Raw genomic sequence first — 15620 nt, forward strand, 5'->3', positions numbered from 1 at the left:
TTGTAATTTCATGTACAGACACGTTCCATGACCTTGGAGATTTGCTCCTCAGTTTGGTCCTACGGAATTTGATGTGTAAATAAATAAATAAATAAAATGTCACATGGTCTAGTAAGATGCGAGGTTAGCATCACGTAAAAATGACTTATTGTTCTGTATGGCTAAGAACTGTTGACAGTTGTAAAATTCAATTCTCAAATTTTAAAGCTTTTCTATTCATTACAAGTTATATAATAATTAATTTGATAAATTTATGCCAGCAATACATTTTAGAAATGTTCCTATTTTCAGAGCATTGACAGCAGGTCTTTCATTGGGTGTGATGTAAAAGGAAATTCAGTTTGGCTGAAAATTGTCAGAAAAAACCACAGATCTGCTGAAATATGGATTCATATGCATCTGTCAAATGGTGCTATCTATCAGTTACCTTGTAAGTCAAGTGTAATTTATCCAGTATCTAGCTGTAACTGTAACCTGCATCATTCTTTATTAGTCCTTGGCTGACAATATGCAGTAAGTTATTATGAAAAGACATTTTTCTTTCTGCAGTCCATCCTCATACACTAACTCGCAGTGATACTTCAAACACATGGAATGGTGGAGGAGTGAAATTCCAAATCTGTGAACCATTTATGCGATGGAGGATTACTTTTAATGGGCTGTTAAGGTAAAATTATTCAATTATTTACATTATCATATCCGATATTTTGAAGTCTAAGAGTATTTTAATGTCATTTACAATCTTCGGAATAAAAGAGGTGCTTCATTAACTCATTACTTTCATCATTCTGTCTATGTTCTTTACTTGTCTTTGTCCTTAAACAAGGATCACGTTAATCAGGATCAATTATCATACTTCTTCTTTCTTCCAACATTGGAAAATCCAGGATGGAATAACGACAATATTATGAAAATGATAGATTGCTAGTGACCATGTAGCAAAGATGTTGAGTCGTAGATAGGCACAACAAAAAGACTGTCAAAAAAAGGCCTTCATCTGAATTAGACAACATACATTCACGCAAATGCAACTCACACACACACACAACTGCAATCTGTGACTGCATAGGCAGCCAGAGACTGTGGTCATGTGTGTGTGAATTGCATTTGTGTGCATGCGTGTATTTTGTGTGTGTGTTGTCTTTCTCATTCTTTCCTTTATTAATATCATTAATAATCAATTTCTAATGGAGTTCTGTCAATGTTAGATGTGTCAGTGACATATGTGTTCCTTTTCAGCAGAGTTAGTCACAGCATATAAATGATAAATTAAATGCACTCATTGCCTTTAGTTGTTTAAAATACTAGGAATTTTTATTGTTGCCTGTGGTTACATTTTTCATGCTACAGCTTTTATAAAGATGAATGTTGATCAGACAACTTTGTATGTGGGTACAGATACTAACCCAGCCATTGTTCCCTTCTGATAAGCAAAAACTCAGTTCAGAATATAGAAACCAGCATATTGCCAATGCATAAAATTATGTGATAAACTACTGTTGGATTTCAAAGATTATTAACACACTATTCTCTTTTTAAATAGAATTCTGATATTTAATTCAAAGTGTATTATGGAATTATGAGACACCCTTATAAAAACTACTGTTTTTACATGGGGATGCAATTAAAGAATAACTGCAGTCAAAATATTATGAACATAAATAAATGAATTTGTCAATAGTTATTTATGAATGTAAGTGATTGGTCAATATTTATAATAACTTACACATACATATATACAGGAAAAGAGGCCTTCACATGTGTGTTAATTATAAAACTGTAAAACCATCATGTATGTTTGTTTGAACAAGCCAAGCTCCAAAACTAGTAGAAAAATTGTCATGAGGTTTTCACATGTAACTTAAGCATATCTTGGGGCAACATGTAGACTTTTTTTCATCAAACTCAGATTACGAAAAAGTTTTCTTTAAAATCATGAACCATAAGTCTGTGTGATCATGCTAATCTCCAGAAATACTAAATGAGTTTTCATGCAGTTTACACACGTAGCTTGTGGCAATGTATAAGCTTTATTTGATAAAAATCAGAATACAGGCAAAAAAGACATTGTAATTGTAATCTTTATCTAAAATTGTCTCTCAGTGTAGTAGTTTGGATGTTTCATCATCAAGCCATAACACGCCAAAGAACTAATGGGTGGCACTGTTAGTTTTGCTGCATATGAAAGACCCAATAGATGGCACTGTATGTTTTTTTTTAATTCAGTGAGAGATGAATTTTCAGAAGTTTGTGTCAGTGACAGAATTAAGCACTGCAACCTATCTTTATGAATACAAACCAACAGCAAATGTACTTGGCTAAGATGTATAGATTTACTGATATCGCTTTGTGTTTTAAAAACTTGATGACACTGATTTTCTTCTTTTGACAGATTTTATTTTTATTTATTTCCAGAAAAAACAAATTCATTAATTTTGCTTCGTGATTTGGGTACCTACTCATTACATTTTTACTTTGTTTTGTGTACGAATAAAAATGCTTAGGAAATGATAAAGTCTATTTGAATACACCAGAATGACTTAAAACCAGAGGGCTATGTGGTCTGAAGAATTCAATGAAGTTTGTGAGGAGAGACTTGCTGTCACTTGAGAACATCAGACTTTAACTTACTCTTTGGAAACTGCTTCTGAAAGCAAGGCATGGTGTGATTCTGATCAAGAGCATCATGTATTACTCACTCCTCAGTACCTTTCACTCACAGAGTATTAAAGTTACTTCTCTTTAACGTAATATATCAGAGCTGTAAATTTTGACAGGAATTGTCACAGCCAGTCGAGTTTTTATATCCCAAATACCATTTATTCCAACAATTTACCATTTTACTTTAAACATGTACAATTCCCAGTGAGCTTATGTTATACACTAACCATAAACAAAGCACAAGGCTGAACACTATGCGTTGTGGCTGTTGACCTTAGTGTCAGTTGCTTTTCAATTGGCCAGCTCTACATGGTTCTCTCCCGTGTTAATGAAGCAAACAAGCTCTTTGTTCATGTCCCCAATCATACCGCTGCAAACATTGTAAAAAAGAAGCTTTGTAAGTCAGAAATAAATTTGATGCTTATGAAGTCTCAGGCACAGCTATAAATAAGTGTACAGACAATGCCAGGATTCTCAGCTATTGTAACATAAATACATACTTATTTTCAGATTTCAATTTGTGGACTTGTAGTTTTGATTTCTGAAAACTTTTTCTTTTTGTAAATTATTACTAATTGTGCATGACATTATCTGATCAAAACTATCTGGAAATGTGTTAGTGAATATTCTATGACTCCTCAATACATGAGCATGAAAATATACAATAAATTAAAGGACTGTAACATTCTGAACATGGATATTGGTCATCTAAAAAAAAAATTATGTGAACTCTTATTGGAAAATGTTATTATTCAGTGGAGGAGTTTATGAATGATGAGGTGATAATTTAGACAGGGCAACTAACATCTCTGTTAAAAAAAAATTGTACAAAAATGTAAAGTATTGTATTGCTAGAAAATTGTTTGATAACAATAGTGTCATTATTTTCAAGTCTGTAAACTAATCCCTAAAATTGTATATTGACATGTCGCCAGCACAACAGATTATATGATCTGAATATTGTATGTTATGTGATGAAACAAATCAAATCAAATCACTAATATGGGGTGTGTCCATCTTTGCCTTTATGGCAGTTTGAACGCTGCTGGGTGCACTTTCGATGCCTGAATGTCTGTGAAGGAATGGCAGCCCATTCATCCTCAACAGGTGGAACCAGAGAAGGTAGGGATGAGGGATGCTGGGATCTGGAGCAAATTTGATGTTATAACATATCCCATTGAGCTTTGGTCTGGACTCTAGGCAGGCAGTTCCCTTTCAGGAATGTCGTTGTCCACAAACCATTGCCTTACTCATGATGCCTTATGACAGGGTGCATTGTATGTTGATACAAACAATCATCATCTCCCAACTCTTCCTGTACGGTATGCAGTACACAATGCTGTAAAATGTGTTCATATCATTCCACATTTAGTATTTTCTTAAATGCAATAAGAGGACTGCACCATAACTATGAAAAATACCTCTGTACCATAACACCACCTCCTCCGTACTTCACTGTTGGCATGACAGGTGATGGTAGGTAATGTTCTGCATGCATCAACCCCATAACTCCAAATTACTCATTTCTACTTGTCTGATACCAAGAAGCATCACTTGTTACACGACTTCAAGCATTTCTTAGTATTTACAACAGAAATTTGTGGCTTATGTGGAGCCACTCAACCATTGAACCCCATTCTTTTTAATTTGCTAAGCACAGTCATTGTGCTAGCTGCACTGCTGGTGGTACTTTGGAACTGAGAAGTGATACCTTCTGCTGATTTCATGCATGTTTTTACAACCGTACTGCTCAATTCTCGATGGACCCCATCCGACAGTGGTGGTTCTTCCTTCCCATTTCCACTTCACAGCTTGGCCATAACACCAACACTCCATTTAGTCAGCTTTAGACTGGATGAAATCTCCCTGATGGATATATTACTCGGGTAACATCCATATTTGAAGACACTGCTCTCTCCTGACCAACCCATTCTGCTGTTACTGCTTCTCCAATGACAACACAATACTCCCTACCTTCCTTTATACTGGCAAGTCCACTTCTTGCGGCATCTAATGATCAGTTTTACATTACATAGGTGTGTTCTGATCCATTTGGTTAGGTATTGTATATTCCCTTATTCTGGATATACAATGAGCCAAAACATTATGATCATCTGCCAAACAATGTGTTGGTGTACTGTGATTGTTCATAGAATGGATTTGGTATGTTCTCAGGAGGTTTCCTTATATATATGGTGCCAGATGTCTATTCACAGGTTACAGTATTACAGTAAATTATAGGCTGGTGGTGAATGTCCTCCATAGTATTGCTGCAACTGACCTTTGTCCACAGTTAAGTGCTTGTTTTTGAGTACCTGTTCTCTTGGATGATGTCATAATGAGACACCACAGTCTCATCTCAATGTTCGCGTGCCCACTGCAGTTGCAGTTGATGATGTTCGTGCATCAAAATGGAAACACATAGGAATTATCTCTTGTGGAGCCCATGTTCAACATGTGCTTAATGGTGTGCGCTGAAAAGCTTGTGGCGGGACAAGCATTGTACTCTGTTGTCAGATTTGTTCTGAGGAGGTATAGATGTCCAACATGTTGTTGCCTTCTTATGGTTTCATCAGCCTTCAACCAGGTGCTCATGACAATAGCATATGAACCTGTTTCACTATTTGCAAGATGCTTGTTCCTGCACAGTAGACAATAACATTTTGCCACTTGTGAGAGTTGATTATGGCCATGATTTCCCCTTTTGTGTCCCATATTGTCACTGAAATTATTCTTCATTCATCTCTGCTCCACTTATATAATTTCCTTAGCACCTCACATGCCTGCAGCATCACTAGCTGGCATTCATTGTCATGGTGGGCAGTGGTCATGGTGTTTTGGCTTATCAGTGTAGTCTTCACAACATTGTTCACTGTACTGAATACAAGTTTGGTGATAATTGTGTTAACACACCATCACAAATGTAGGTTATTAGAGCAAACAATGCCTATCACATTCATATATTTTGATGACTGAGAATCATACATGTTTCAGTGCAGAATCATCAATGAACAGGAGAGGTTTATTGCATTGTTATGCTTGATGTTATTGCTTATGCACATGAGCTTAATTGTGAGAAGCTATGAAAGGTAAAGGAAGATATTTGTGATGTTTTTATTATGTGCCATGGTCATGCACATACCATTTTGAAAGATTATCTGAAACAATGAATAATTCATGCACAATGATTTAAAGTTAACTGATAAAAGAAGACAAGGCTTAAAGAGTGACTATATGTCTGGCTCGCCGGTAGTGCTACTGTGAGCAAGTGGACACATTTCGGTCTCCCGTTGTCACAGGGGACATCATCTGGTTCCATTCATTTAGGCTGAGTGCTGACTAATACCAGAATTCAAACATTTAATCTCCTCAGATTAAAAATCTGAGACCACAAGCACTAGTCCCTTGAAAGTTACTGTAATATTCTCTGTTTTTTTATGTTCTCAACCGCCATTTAAATCGCATTGTTTAACTTAGTTCATAGGATTTCTTGATTGTAGCCAGGTAATGGTGACTTCTTACCTTTATATTTTACAGGTAGCCAGGCAGCCAATTTCACATGACTTTCATGACTGGAGTTTATTGTTACAGCAGTAGTCTTAGTTACATAGATTACTGATGCAAATAGTCATCTGAAATGTAGAGGCAAGGAGTCAACATCATCTGTCTGCAATCTTGAAATCTGATGGAATACTCATTTCACAAGGAAAACTTCAAGATACATACAGTGCATGATTTTGTAAAGCGATGGCCCTTCCTCTTACACAAAGTCTAGTGTTAGTGGCAACATTTGTCACTTCATTCTGTTTGGGAAGAACACAATGTGCTGCTGAAGTTTTAGTACGACAGAACCTTATTAATGAAAGGAATTAAGGCTGTGTGTTACAGGACTCTTCATAACAACAAGAGGAGAGTCCATATACAAGGTGTGACAATAAAGTAATGAGACTGATGTGGAAAAAAAAAAATGTTGCTTACTGTTTTAGTCAAGTTTAGTGTTGTCTCATTCAAAGTAGTTCCCTTCTGATTGTACACACTTTTTCCAGCGCTTCTGCCATTGATGGTAACATTTTCGGAACTTATCTTCTGTAATATCCTCCAAGACCCTTTTCACAGCTTTTTGGACTTCTTGTGCTGTTTGAAAATGGTGTCCCTTGACCACCGTTTTGACTCTTGGACATAGAAAAAAGTCGCATGGAGCGATATCTGGTGAATAAGTTGGCTGTGGAAGTACTGAAATTTGTTTTGAGTTTAAAAATTGCTGTACTGACAGAGCAATATGGGATGGTGCATTATCGTGATGCAGAATCCAATTATCAACAATATTGGCATGGACACAAAGAACTCTTTTACGAAGTCTTTCTAAACTTTCTTTGTAGTAATATTGGTTAACTGTTTGTCCAGGTGGCATCCACTCTTTATGAACAATTCCCTTGGAATGAAAGAAGCACACAAGCATGCATTTCACTTTTGACTTTGAGCACCATTGCGAACTTTGGCCTTTTTTCTCTGGATTGTACTGAAAAAACCAAATTTCATCATGAGTGATAACACGGCTCAACAATTCTGGATTGATTTCCGTTTGCTCTAACAGATAGGCTACCACATTTTTCCATGTTTCTTGCTGTTGTGGTGTGAAATTTTTGGGGACCATTTTTGCACAAATCTTTCTCATACCAAGATCTTCAGTTATTATTAGATGAACCATTTCTTGATTGATGTTCAGTTATTCTGCAATCATTTTCACAGATAATCTTCTATCAGATCATGCGAGTTCACGCACCCTGGCCAAGTTGACATCCATCCATAAGCTTGATGGTTGTCCACTGTGGTCTTTGTCTTCAATATTCGTTCTGCCTTCACTAAACATTTTATGCCAAAGAAAAAGTTGAGCTCTTGACATAACATCCTCTCCAAAAGCCTTCTGAAGCTTACCGTAAATTGTCGTCGAGTTTTCACCCAATTTAATACAAAAAGAAATGACATACTGTTGCGCAATATTATGCGGTTCCATTTCTGTGACAAGAGACACAAACACGTGTTAACTTATTACAGCACAACTCACGACTGAGCAGTTGCATTGATGTGCCGCTTGGACTAGAAGTAGCTTGTAGACCAAGGTCAAAGATATTGTGCCTACACAAGCCTGCAGGGTTGCCACATCTTGCAAAAAAAATCAGTCTCATTACTTTATTGTCACACCTCACACACATATTAGCAGTAGTTGTTGACAAAAGTGCGAAAATTGATAACCAGAAAAGTCGTTAATGAACAAGAAAAATTAGCAAAATCTTTGTTCATAATTCTGATGTATTGATTGCCTTTTTTATCTTATGGTTTCACAGATTTTCAAATCGCATATGTTGACTAGCATTTCATTATTGATTCACCTTGCTGCTACTCCTTAGTAATGATATTGGTGTGATGTATGAACTATTATCCACAAAATATCCATTCAGAGAGGCATAAACACGTATAGCAAGAACACAGAGTTGAAATTGGTAAACTGTAACTGCTTAAGAATCATGAACTATTAAAGAAATTACATCAAAGACTCAGAGAAATTAATAATGTTAACAAACAATGTCTACTCACTGATCCTGCATGCACCATACAAGATATGGTAAATACAGACATTGCAGAAAATTATCGTGATCCACCAACGCATAACACATATGAAGACATCATATACAGCTACATCTTTTCAAACCTGACATTCTATTCTTTTGTTGGGAATATGTGTCATACTATAGTAATGAATATTGCGAAATATAACATATAAGATATATTTTTACTTGATTTAGTCATTGAACACAAGATATCGCAAATATTTATGTCGACCATGGAAAGATTATTCTGTAGTGAAAGCAATTTATTATTCCCTTAAATCACCTAATTCACTCAGAATTCATTTTACAGATTTAATGATTGTTTTCATAGATGTGTATGATTTCTTATTATGAACACTGTTATTGTCACTACAGGCAAGGTGTCCAGGGAAAATTGATGCAAAATGAAGACAGTGCAGAACATGTACGTTTTCGCCTGCTGTAAGTATAAATGTTCAAATCTTGACAGCTATGCTAAGTTAATTTTATTCATGATATGGAATGTGTCAGTTTTGCACAAAATGTGTTCATTATGAAATATACCAGGGTATAACAGTTAATGGACAAATACTCATCTTCATTTCTCGGCAGTCTTCAATGCTACAATAACTGTAAAAGAATTTGCAAGTTATCTGCTCCACGAAAATTTGCTGAGTTCTTGATAGTGTACCTAGATATTGATTTGGTATTGCTAAGAGAAATTTCAAGAAACTCAGGTTGACACGATGTCCACTTTCAAAACCACATGTTTATTGCATAATACTGTAACAAAACTGTTGGGAAACTAAGACCTCCATGGCTGATTTGCCACTCCTTATATATTTTTGAACAATTACTGCCTACATCATCCATATTAGAAACAGAAAATTTATGGATTACAATCAAAATCTTGCTAGTGTACACAGACTGTCACCATTCAGCTGCACGTTATTTCATTTCTCTTACTTTGTGACATAAAGGTTTTAGCTTTTACTATTGAAAGTCATAGAATATGTTTGCTAGCAATTTTTTTTATAAAATTCCATATCATGAAGATTATTAGTTGAAAAATGTTTCTAACATTTCTGTGAGTTTATTACACAACTACAAACAGAATGCTAATTTCAGTACAAAAATCATCCAGCAATTACAAAATGAGAACTGCTTATGTTTCATGTTCAAGTATCGATTAGTAACAGTGCAGATATATATGTATTCTTGCTAAAGTGGTAATGAAATTAATGACAGAATATGTATAATAAATTAAATTCTAAATGACTAGATAATTGAAATAATGTTGCTACAAAAATTATATAAGCCTGTAAATTTGGCAGCCTGACATGTGACACCTAAGGTCAACATATCATGTCAAACATGTCCTAACAATCATATATTGGTACATTTCAAGTACCTTAGTAAAAATACAACATAGTACAAGTTTATATGCCAACTAGCTCTGCAGATGAGATAAAAGAAATTATTCAGGTAGTGAAGGGAGACGAAAATTTAATAGTCATGGGTGACTGGAATTCCTCAGTAGGAAAAGGGAGAGAAGGAAACATAGTAGGTGAATATGGATTGGGGGGAAGAAATGAAAGAGGAAGCCGTCTGGCAGAATTTTGCACATAGCATAACTTAATCATAGCTAACACTTGGTTCAAGAATCATAAAAGAAGGTTGTATACATGGAAGAAGCCTGGAGATACTAGAAGGTTTCAGATAGATTATATAATGGTAAGACAGAGATTTAGGAACCAGGTTTTAAATTGTAAGACATTTCCAGGGACAGATGTGTTCTCTGACCACAATCTATTGGTTATGAACTGTAGACTAAAACTGAAGAAACTACAAAAAGGCGCTAATTTAAGGAGATGGGACCTGAATAAACGGACTAAACCAGAGGTTGTAGAGAGTTTCAGGGAGAGCATAAGGGAACAATTGACAGGAATGGGGGAAAGAAATACAGTAGAAGAAGAATGGGTAGCTCTGAGGGATGAATTAGTGAAGGCAGCAGAGGATCAAGTAGGTAAAAAGACGAGGGCTAGTAGAAATCCTTGGGTAACAGAAGAAGTATTGAATTTAATTGATGAAAGGAGAAAATATAAAAATGCAGTAAATGAAGCAGGCAAAAAGGAATACAAACGTCTCAAGAATGAGATCGACAGGAAGTGCAAAATGGCTAAGCAGGGATGGCTAGAGGACAAATGTAAGGATGAAGAGGCTTATCTCACTAGGGGTAAGATAGATACTGCCTACAGGAAAATTAAAGAGACCTTGGGATGGAAGAGAAACACTTGCATGAATATCAAGAGCTCAGATGGAAACCCAGTTCTAAGCAAAGAAGGGAAGGCAGAAAGGTGGAAGGAGTATATAGACAGTTTATACAAGGGCGATGTACTTGAGGACAATATTATGGAAATGGAAGAGGATGTAGATGAAGATGAAATGGGAGATAAGATACTGCATGAAGAATTTGACAGAGCACTGAAAGACCTGAGACGAAACAAGGCCCCGGGAGTAGACAACATTCCATTAGAACTACTGACAGCCTTGGGAGAGCCAGTCCTGACAAAACTCTACCATCTGGTGAGCAAGATGTATGAGACAGGCGAAATACCCTCCAACTTCAAGAAGAATATAATAATTCCAATCCCAAAGAAAGCAGGTGTTGACAGATGTGAAAATTACCGAACTATCAGTTTAATAAGTCATAGCTGCAAAATACTAATGCAAATTCGTTACAGACGAATGGAAAAACTGGTAGAAGCGGTCCTCAGGGAAGATCAATTTGGATTCCGTAGAAATGTTGGAACACGTGAGGCAATACTAACCTTATGACTTATTTTAGAAGAAAGATAAAGAAAAGACAAACCTACATTTCTAGCATTTGTAGACTTAGAGAAAGCTTTTGACAATGTTAACTGGAATACTCTCTTTCAAATTCTGAAGGTGGCAGGGGTCAAATACAGGGAGTGAAAGGCTATTTACAATTTGTACAGAAACCAGATGGCAGTTATAAAAGTCGAGGGGCATGAAAGGGAAGCAGTGGTTGGGAAGGGAGTGAGACAGGGTTGTAGCCTCTCCCCGATGTTATTCAATCTGTATATTGAGCAAGCAATAAAGGAAGCAAAAGAAAAATTTGGAGTAAGTGTTAAAATTCATGGAGAAGAAATAAAAACTTTGAGGTTTGCTGATGACATTGTAATTCTGTCAGAGACAGCAAAGGACATGGAAGAGCAGTTGAACAGAATGGACAGTGTCTTGAAAGGAGGATATAAGATGAACATCAACAAAAGCAAAACGAGGATAATGGAATGTAGTCAAATTAAATCGGGTGATGCTGAGGGAATTAGATTAAGAAATGAGACACTTAAAGTAGTAAAGGAGTTTTGCTATTTAGGGAGTAAAATAACTGATGAGGTCGAAGTAGAGAGGATATAAAATGTAGACTGCAATGGCAAGGAAATCGTTTCTGAAGAAGAGAAATGTGTTAGCATATAGTATAGATTTAAGTGTCAGGAAGTTGTTTCTGAAAATATTTGTATGGAGTGTAGCCATGTATGGAAGTGAAACATGGACGATAAATAGTTTGAACAAGAAGAGAATAGAAGCTTTCGAAATATGGTGCTACAGAAGAATGCTGAAGATTAGATGGGTAGATCACATAACTAATGAGGAGGTATTGAATAGAATTGGGGAGAAGAGGAGTTTATGGCACAACTTGACAAGAAGAAGGGATCGGTTGGTAGGACATGTTCTGAGGCATCAAGGGATCACAAATTTAGCATTGGAGGGCAGCGTGGAGGGTAAAAATCGTAGAGGGAGTCCAAGAGATGAATACACTAAGCAGATTCAGAAGGATGTAGGTTGCAGTAAGTACTGGGAGATGAAGAATATTGCACAGGATAGAGTAGCATGGAGAGCTGCATCAAACCAGTCTCAGGACTGAAGACCACAACAACAACAACTGACTGTGTACATGAGTACACTTCTGGGCTTCAAAACTGAGATGTCATGAAGATGGCGTGCAACAGAGATCAAATTGACTCTAAGTGTACTACATGCTTGTATATGCAAATGATTCAGCACAACTGCACAATATAAGTGGCAGCATATCATTTACGTTCAGGATATAAGGGGAGCTTACACAGTAGGTTTCTTATTCAGAAATGGCATTTAAATGTTGTTTGTTTGTGACAAATTTATGCTATGCATTGCACAAGAGGGAGAAACAATTACCAGGATGTGTTGGAATACAGAAGTAACAGAATCCTGGCCTATCAAGACAGTGATTTATTGTTCCACAGTATTGCTGTTTGCATTAATGATGATCCAGTGATTGTCTTGTGAATATGAAATCCATGTCTCAGGAGTGCCATCTATATGTACATCTATGTACATATATTCCAAGCCACTGTGTTGTGCATGGTAGAGGGTACATTTTACCATTGCTAGTCATTCCCTTTCCTGTTCCACTCACAAATGGAGCGAGGGGAAAAGACTGTTCATATCCCCTAATTTTACTTATCCCGTCTACATGGTCCTTACACAAAATGTAAATTGGGGGATGATAGAATTATTCTGCAGGCAGCCGCAAATCCTCTACATTCTCTCAGTACCATTTCATGAAAAGAATGTTGTCTTCCCTTCAGGGATTCCCATTTGTGTTCACAGAGCATCTCTGTGATACATGTGTGTTGATCGAACCTACTGGTAACAAATGTAGCAGCCTGCTTCTGAATTTCTTTGATGGTTTCCTCTAATCAGACCTGGCAGGGATTCCAAACACTTGAGCAGTCCTCAAGAGTACGTTGTACCGGAGTTCTATTTGTGGTCTCTTTTATACATGAGCTATATTTTCCTAGAATTCCTCCAAAGAATTGAAATTGACCATCCACCTCCCCTAATTCCAACCTTACATGTTTGATTCATTTCATATCACTTTGCGGTATTACACCTACATATTTAACCTTAGCACTACCAATGTATTTTCCATAATGTGTAACACCAATGAGTAATGTATAACAACACTACAGGTTTCTCACGACAACTGGGGCATGAACACGCAGCTGCACACAACTTTCTGATAAGATTTGAAATCTGACCTAGTTCACATTCATTGAATATGAACATACTTTGTTTGCTGTCTTGACAATGATTTGTTTAACTTTGAAGTGGCATATTTGTGGAATGTTAAGGAGTTTACATCTTTCTTCTGATACATAACTTAAAATGGTACAATAGTGTTTGTTAGTATTGCTTTGCTAATCATTTTTTTAGGTGGAAAGCGTGCAGCAACCCCTTTGAACTTCCAGGAGATATATCCACTAAGATGCTTGCTGAAGCTGTTGCCAGGGAGCCTTGGAGAAGTGGGGACTGGCTGAGCATGCTGTGAGTAAATAAAATCGATTCAGCTTTGAAGAATTAATCAAATTTTAACTGTGAATTAAAGAAAAACAGCCCTGTTCCAAGTACACACAAACACACACACTATATCTTATTTGACCCCAATGAGTGGCATTTCCTACCCCAGCCATATCTGACTGTGAAGCAGCCACATTGATCAATTTTGCTCCATCTGCTATACAGCATTGTACATCATTATGGTCATGAAGAAAATATTTCCACAGATTAAAGGTCACTGCCAGCTTACGAACATGAGCCAGTTAGATCATGCTGTTGCAGAACATGTTGTCCGCCAAAATGTGCTCAGCTTTAAGAATTTATTCACAACCCATATCATCTGGATCCCTTCTCTCACTGTTTATGAACTGCACAGGTCAGAGTTCTCCCTGCAACGTGTATTTCATTTCTGCAACTCTCCAGACCTCTTCATCTGTTACTCTACATTTTTCCACCTTCCTCAATCCTCTTTCCAGTTCTAACTCTATTTTATCCTCCTATCTCCCTTCTTACTATAAGCTGCTTTCTAACTTGTTCAAATCTTTTTTTACCTCTTTCTCTCACTGGGCTCCAGATTCATCATCTTTACCCAGACTGTTTCCTCAGCATTTCAGCCATCTATCCCCTACCATAACCCTCCCCTTTCATGCCTCTCTGTGTAGGTGCTAGTCACATCCTCAGCATACAACTACATCTACATGTTACTTACTTACAATATGCAACAGATCAATTACATACTTGTTCCAAAACATATCTCAGATGTCCCATGAGGTAGGTGACCCTTGAAATCATTTTATAAATGCAATTGGCAAGCTCTTCTCACTTAATTTTGCTTTAAATGCAATTTCTTAAAAGGCTGACAAATATCCTTAGACAAACCTTCAATGTTCTCTCAATGGGCAATATCCGTAGTGGCTCAGAAGTGCTACAGATCACAGTTGACGATCACCACCAGGGGCATACAAGTCATGTTACACAGGCCAAGCTGCTTGTAGCAATGAGACAAACCAGGGAACTGTGATTCAGTAAGGTACAGTCTGTGGAATGAGCTACTATCAACCACACCGTTTTGCTCATTCTGCATTGTACCTGGCCTCTCTTGTTCCCTTATTGGCTTTTATTCAGAGTTCTGTTCTTATTAACTTGGTTTTATTATTCTAAAATACCAGTTATGCCAAGATCACTTATAAATCTTTTAATGAGTACCAGTTTTGATATATCTATCCTGTCAATATCAGATCTTGTAATGTATTAACAGAAGTTTGTGATCATTACAGACTTGCCTGGTACATAGTGATGTTGCATAATTTTACAGTAGAAAGTAGCAAGCAACATCAGCATGTCAAACAGAAAACATGACAAATATAAAACATACATAATGTTGTGCTGATATCCTAGCACACTTATTCACTTACCACCACAATGGTGACTTGTGTGTGACGATTGTGGTGTTAAATGGACGAGTGTGCTAGGATATCAGCACAACATTATGTAAGTTTTATACCCGTGGTATTTTCTGTTTGACATGCCAATGTTTCTTGCTATCTTTTATTGTAAAATGACACAACATCACCATGTGACATGCAAGTTTGTAAAGATCATAAACTTCTGTTAATATGTTATGAGATCCAAAGGTGATAGCATAGATCTGTCAAAACTGGTAATCAGTAAAAGATTTGTTGATTTGAGGCATGATTCCATTGGATGGTAAGTGTGCAGCTGTTCAGTACTGAGGAAATTGGAATTTTTTTTTATTTCATCTGTCTCCCCTACATTAATATACAATTTTTTGCTGCAGTGATTACTGGTTTCAGGCTTGTACACCCATTCTCGGACCACACACCTTGTTATTAACCTTAACTGGTCATACATTATGGTTCCTAAAGGCACAAATAGCATTTGTACAAAAAGTCAAACTGTGAATAGTTGTGTCAGTTAGGTGCAACAGTAGACACATGGGCTAATATA

General features: G+C 36.7%; 1 protein-coding gene across 3 annotated transcripts in view; it reads left to right on the forward strand.

Moving 5' to 3' along the window:
- The window catches only part of LOC126262873 (putative phosphoenolpyruvate synthase), a 381045-nt gene that overhangs the window by 80996 nt on the left and 284429 nt on the right, over nucleotides 1-15620 (forward strand). For all 3 annotated transcript variants that reach the window (XM_049959740.1, XM_049959741.1, XM_049959742.1), the window contains exons 3-6: nucleotides 292-430; nucleotides 550-667; nucleotides 8646-8711; nucleotides 13530-13640. In XM_049959740.1, coding sequence (XP_049815697.1) covers nucleotides 292-430; nucleotides 550-667; nucleotides 8646-8711; nucleotides 13530-13640 — 434 coding nt within the window. The remainder of the gene's footprint in view (nucleotides 1-291; nucleotides 431-549; nucleotides 668-8645; nucleotides 8712-13529; nucleotides 13641-15620) is intronic.

The sequence above is a fragment of the Schistocerca nitens genome, chromosome 6, assembly GCF_023898315.1.
Source record: "Schistocerca nitens isolate TAMUIC-IGC-003100 chromosome 6, iqSchNite1.1, whole genome shotgun sequence".
In the NCBI taxonomy this organism is placed as follows: domain Eukaryota; kingdom Metazoa; phylum Arthropoda; class Insecta; order Orthoptera; family Acrididae; genus Schistocerca; species Schistocerca nitens.